At 44.2% G+C, this 6,307-nt stretch overlaps 1 protein-coding gene across 1 annotated transcript; it reads right to left on the bottom strand.

Moving 5' to 3' along the window:
- Positions 1 to 517: 517 nt before the first annotated feature.
- On the bottom strand, positions 518 to 2,993 carry LOC124146688 (A disintegrin and metalloproteinase with thrombospondin motifs 9-like). Its single transcript, XM_048403718.1, has 3 exons — positions 2,815 to 2,993; positions 1,498 to 1,642; positions 518 to 721 (listed from the first exon to the last, which is right to left on the bottom strand). Exons 1-3 carry the CDS (start codon positions 2,986 to 2,988, stop codon positions 687 to 689), a joined length of 354 nt encoding a protein of 117 aa, XP_048259675.1. The 5' UTR covers positions 2,989 to 2,993; the 3' UTR covers positions 518 to 686.
- Positions 2,994 to 6,307: the final 3,314 nt, after the last annotated feature.

Here is a 6,307-nt window from a genome sequence, read left to right on the forward strand (position 1 = left end):
GTGTTGCAGCCAGTTGTGCTTCCGTTCTTACAAAACCAATAGCAGGGAACATTGTTTCAACACGACAATGCCAGGCCCCATACTGCAAGACTGACTCGGAACTTTCTTAACCAGCAGAACGTTGACGTTTTGCCCTGGCCTGTCCACTCACCCGATATGAATCCTATAGAACATCTGTTGGACCATCTTGACAGACAGATTAGAGCACGCCATCAGCCTCCCGTCAACAGACAAGAATTGCAGCAGGCCCTGAGAGAGGAGTGGCAACGGATTCTAGTCCACGTCATCAGAAGACTGACGTCATCGATGAGGCGTCGTATCACAGCATGCATTAAGGCAGCTGGAGGTCATTCACGCTATAGAAGGCAACTGTGTCAACAATGAAGTTGTAGCGTGTCTCCCAATTTTTTGGTGACATTTCAGACAACGTTTGAAAATGAAATTTCTTACCCCACCATTGTTTACCTTGAGCTTACATTACCTGTGATTGCACAATTTCATTCAAACTATGGTTGATCAATCATTTGTTACCCCTCCCTAGATTATATTATAATTCACAACAAAACCTCTTCTTGTTATTTTTTTTATCGATCATGGAACTCGACCTATACTTTCTTTTGCCGCCCAGTTTTAAATGTGGACAAACACACAAAGCTTGAGGTTGCGTTTGTCCGGATGTGAGTCTTCTAAGCACAGACGTCATCGGTCGTGTCGCCCACAACTGCAATGTAGAATGTTGGCACACTATTTACAAATAATAACAACGTAAAGCACCTGTTTATCCTTCACTTCGTTCTCTCAGGTAGATAAATATATGTATATTTAGTACTTTAAAATGCATTGGATAGTTTAGGCCTGAAAGAAATGATGACGCTGACTTAAATATTTTTTTACATAAGGTGATTTATTCAGTCAAAACTTGTTGCATAGACACAGAGAAATATTTCCAGATGGCACTGTCATCGCGCATGCATATCATTACCTCAACCTTAATTCCAACATACGATCTTATACTTATTGTTCAGCTGTACAAAATGTATAAAAAACTGTCCGTAAACAGGCGTTCAAGTTAAAAAGTGAACCATGTTTGAGTGAGTGAGTGAGTGAGTTGGGTTTAACGCCGCTTTTAACAGTATTCCAGTTATATCACGGCGTGTCAGCTTCATTTTTGAGGAAAGTCCGAAGTAATGCAGGTGTCAGGCGTTTACCACTTCGGTGAAAATCACGAGCACGGGTATGGTGCTGAAAAACCTAGAAACATAATCGGGGCGAACCGGGATTCGAACCAACAATCATACATTTCTGGCATGTCAACGGGACGCAACTCTGCACAGTGAATCGCGGTGACTTAGACGAATGGGCCACCCGTGCCCCCGACTCATGTTGGAGATGAGTTGTTCAATTGCATATGTCCCATTACATTTAGACAGTCATTAAAAGAGATGACCGTGTTTTATGAAAAGACTCCTATAAAAGAGCTATTAAAGGTTGTCTCACCCTCTAGTGGATTTATCTCCAACGTCATTGGTTCATACGGCCTGAATCCTCCACAATACCCACCTCCTAGGATATCTATGACGGTCCCGTCAGCTGATTTATTTAGGGTTCCCCAAGACTTTCCCGTTGTTAGATGCCATTCCAGCTGCATAGCAAAAGGGTTGGTTGGTTGGTTTGTTGTTTAACGCCGCACTATAGCAATATTCCAGCTATATGACGGCGGTCTGTAAAAAATCGAGTCTGGACCAGACAATCCAGTGATTAATATCATGAGCCTCGATCCACGCAATTGGGATCGATGACATGTATCAACCAAGTCAGCGAGCCTTACCACCCGATCCCGTTAGTCGCCTTTTACGACAAGCATAGTCACCTTTTACGGCAAGTATGGGTTGCTGAAGACCTATTCTACCCCGGCGTCTTCACGGGCCACATAGCAAAGGGAGTAACCACAACAGTCTAGCTAGGTCAACTCACACTGCAGGAAACACAATAGAGGTGAGGTGAAATGGGTTTAACGTCGCGTCCAAGATTATTGCACACATATAGCGACGTGCATGCAGGTGTGTGTGCAGGTGTGTGTATGAGGAGGTGTGTGTGTGTGTGTGCAGGTGTGTGTGTGTGTAGGTGTGCGTGCAGGTGTGTGTGTGTGTGTGTGTGTGTGTGTGTGTGTGTGTGTGTGTGTGTGTGTGTGTGTGTGTGTGTGTGTGTGTGTGTGTGTGTGTTTGGCTGCTTGTACTATTCTGATTTTACAGTGCTAGCTCACTGAGATACCATGCCACAATTTAACAGGATTACCCCACTCAGACACAGTAAACGGACTCCAAGCCGACCAGTCCTTGTTATAACTCCTTAATGCCGAGCGCCAGACAGGGTAACAACAAGTACCATCTTTCAACGTCTTTTGGTATGACGCGTCCGGGCATCGAACCCCGGACCTTCCGCACAACAGAACACAACAGAATTGATGAAGCTGTATTATATAAATTTCAATGTCAGGTTACAAGTTAACCATCAGATAAACATGTACTACTTACAAACACTCTAGTTTCCAAACAAGATGCGATGAATGTGATAAAACAATCTTACTTGTATGCGCCTTGACAGGTAAGCTTAAAGCGTCCCTAAAGTGTGAAGCCATAGCGTTCCATTGTTTGTGGTGATACATTTTAAAGAACTCTCGGACCTTATCATTTTAGCGTATTTTAAAAAAAATCCCTTTATCTCTACAAGTAAACAAAACGTGACTTAATGAGAACTCCTGGGAAACATTCTGAATCGTATTTTTGCTACCGCTGGCGTAATGGGCCGTCTTACCGTTCTGTTAAAAACAAGGCCTGTTCCTGTGGTGTCAATATGGAACGTGCCCTTTGGACCGCAGCTGTTTCTCACATTACCCTCGTGACGGGTGTAACAGTCGATGGCGCGCCCATAGTTGTTGACTCTCTTCGATGATGTAGCAAATCTCTTGTCTCTGACATCTACAGTCATCGTCTGTAATAACATAGGTCAAAATTGAATTTTTTATAATAAATTGTATATTTATACACTTATCCTATCTCACACTATGCATTTCTCTTTCTTCTTTTGATTCTGAGTGGTAACGTGTCTGAAATAAAAGTTTCCAGCTTCTAAAGTTAATTAACCCTGTCATACCTCACATCGCCACGGTCACCTCCCAGATCTGGGTCATGCGCGCTATGCATGCTGGTTGACCTTCTTGCACTGATCACGTGTCTTTCCCAGTCAACTCATTCTCTTTCAAGAGCATATAGACTAAGGAATTGCGATGCGGGGATGGACGAATGGGCATATAACGTGTGAGATAGGATAAGTATATAAATATACAATTTATAATAACATTTTCAAATTTTTAAACTTATCCTATCTCACACTATGCATTTTATCCCATGGTTGGATTGTGGGGCGCAACTCCCTTGTCTATAGATCACAACCGTAGGATATTTACAAGAAAGCTGGAACTTAACAGTGGTACAATACTTAATACAGTAACACAGTTAAGTGTCGTAAGACAGAACCCCCCCCCAAAAAAAAAACAACAACTCGTAGACAGGATAAGAAGAACACTCTCAAAGAATGTTGAGATCCTGATACGCGAACAACTGAAACACAATAAGTCGGTTACAACATGTGTAACAAGTTCAAACGTAATCGTTTTTCTAAAACGAACGGAACGACTTATATTCGAGAGAGTATGCATCCAGTCGTCGAATCTTCAAGACGGGGTATTCCTATCTCCAGAGGACGATAGGTTGGACCCGCTCGGCATCTCTTTTATCGCTTCGTGAAAGCCTCATTCATCTCAGTGATTGAATCGATGGGTGAAAAACGAGAAGAGGAAACGATCGGCAATATCCACAAAAGGATCATCGATCGGTTACTCAAAACACATACCTGAATTAGAGGTGTTTGAAAAAGGGGATCGGGACACTGAAATCGGCCGCGTCTAATGACGACTTCAAGTTGAAGACGAGTGATTATATCCTCCGACTGGATACTCAGTCCGGGAAGCCCGAATGAATACAATAAACACAAATAACCATGACAAATGTTTATTATAAATAGGGATGGATGTAATGTAATGAAAATCTGGTTATACATCTCCCTATCTGCACAGGTGTGTCTTGGATATCTGTTGTGCGAGTACCAAGGGTCCAAACTGGTGAAGGCCTTGAAAGTCCGTCACTGAGATGTCTCGGAGGTAATGGGATGCGAACACGGTATCGGATTTCCAGAAACATCCCTCCATAATTGCGGTCAAGGAGCAGTTACTATGAAGTGCCATTGTGGAAGCAACAGTTTCGTGTGGATTATATGCGACTGGGGCAGGTAGGCCAGCGAAGATGTAGGCTCGAAGGATCACTGGGCGTATCCAAAATGAGATTGTGGTACGGGATACTTCCGTAGTAGCTGCCGCAGAGAGCGGGATAAATTACCTCTTACATAATCGACGAAGTGGTTTCGCCGCTTCAAAATAGATTCGAAGTGCATGTACCGGACACAACGATATGTCTTCGTCAGGGTTTAAAAGGGGGGTCAACGGTGGGATGCTGAATAGTCAATCAGGTTGACCAGGAAGTTGTTTTTTGGCGATGAAATCCCATCATAGTCCCCATAATACTTTCCCATGTGCGGTTCGTTCGAAACGCACTCTCTTGAAATCTGAAGTTTGAATTTCACTCACTCGAGCCGCCGTTGCAAGGGCCAGAAGGCAAACTGTCTTCAAAGAAATGTGTTTGAAATCTTTCTCGGGGAGAGGTTCGTACTCGGCCGAAGTTAGATGGCGAAGTATGACGTTTAGATCCCAAGTTGGTGATCGAAAACGTGATGTTTGGTCCGCCAACTTGTACAATCTGATCAATGATTGTAATTTAGCGATTGTAGAAATCTTAGTGCCCGTTGAAGTTGCGATGACAGAATTGATCACAGCTAAGTAGGCAGCTGGAGTTGAACCTTTTACTTTCCGAGATGATCGAAGATAGTGAAGGTATTCAGCAATTTGTTGCAGGGATGCCGTGGCAAGAGTGGAAATGTCATGTGAATGACAATACGATTCAAATGCCTTCCATTCATGGTCATATAGTGCTTTAGTAGATGACCTATGAGCCCCCTCAACGGTCTTGGCCACTCGTTCAGAATAACCCTTAGCTATCAATGATTTCTGTAAATGAGCCAAACGCATAGATTGAGTGTTGTTGATGATGACGGAGCTGAGAGTGTGGTTTATGCAGAAGATCGTACCGTAGAGGTAGATGATAAAATTTTCTGTCTTTCTGTAGGACCCAATGTAGAATGCCGGTGGGGGAAACGTGTAAGCATGCAGTCCATCCCGTTGGATTGCTAACGCATCGTTGTCCAAGGCGAGGGGGTCTGGGATTGGAGATACGAACTGGGATAGCTGAGTATTGAAGCGGGTTGCGAAGAGGTCGCCGTCGGGGCACGGAAATAACTGGCAAATCCACTGAAAAATCATGGGATATAGTCGCCATTCCGTGGGCGATGGTTCGTGGGGTCGGGACAGTGGGTCAGCTGTGACGTTGGCGATGCCGGGAATATGTCTTGCTCAAACTTGAATGTTGAGTGAGTCGATGAGTTTGAAGAAGTCGAGCGCTAGAGATAGCAGTGACGTTGACTTGGTGGATCCCATCTTGTTTATATACCACACGACCGATAGGTTGCCTGACTGAATCATTAGTGTGCAGGACTGAAGGAGTGTCGACCAATGAGACACTGCCGGAATCACTGCTTTGAATTCTAGATCGTTGATGTGAAGCTGGCTTTCTTCTAGTGACGACCGCCCTGCCACTTGCAGGTCTTGCCAATGAGCTCCCGATCCCAAGGTTGAGGCGTCGATGAACAGATGGAGGGTAGGGGTGAGGGTAGACACACCTATGCAGACATTTGATGGAGTTAACCACTATTTGAGGTGTGGGTGTAGATGATTCGGAAGAGATATTAGGACCTGACAATCGTCATCCTGAAGGAAGGGCTTGAGGAAGCACTGGATTGGCCATAAGTGAAGTTGACGTCTCTTGGTGAGGGCTTGTGCTGAGAAGTTGTTGCCATTGACGTAAGGAAAGTGGCTGTTTGAATGCCAATAGAACAAGGCATTGGATTTTCTCCCAATGATCTTGGGGTATCTTGCCCAGACTTGTGTCGAAGAGGGCTCCGGTGAACTGGAGACATTGTCTTGGAATTGTTTTGGACTTTTTTGTGTTGATTATCCAACCTAGTTGTTGAAGTAGGCGTTGAGAGAAATCGAGGTGACAAAGTAGAGTGTTCAAATCCT

This window comes from Haliotis rufescens, unplaced genomic scaffold, assembly GCF_023055435.1.
Source record: "Haliotis rufescens isolate VD_foot unplaced genomic scaffold, xgHalRufe1.0.p SCAF_3, whole genome shotgun sequence".
In the NCBI taxonomy this organism is placed as follows: domain Eukaryota; kingdom Metazoa; phylum Mollusca; class Gastropoda; order Lepetellida; family Haliotidae; genus Haliotis; species Haliotis rufescens.

Excerpts from the sequence above, each read along its gene's own strand:
- LOC124146688 (XM_048403718.1), bottom strand. The coding sequence starts at position 2,988 with ATGACTGTAGATGTCAGAGACAAGAGATTTGCTACATCATCGAAGAGA. Across the intron at positions 1,643-2,814 it reads GCCTTGTTTTTAACAGAACG|CTGGAATGGCATCTAACAAC; the intron begins GTAAGACGGCCC and ends TTTGCTATGCAG. Across the intron at positions 722-1,497 it reads GGAGATAAATCCACTAGAGG|TTGTGGGCGACACGACCGAT; the intron begins GTGAGACAACCT and ends TCTACATTGCAG.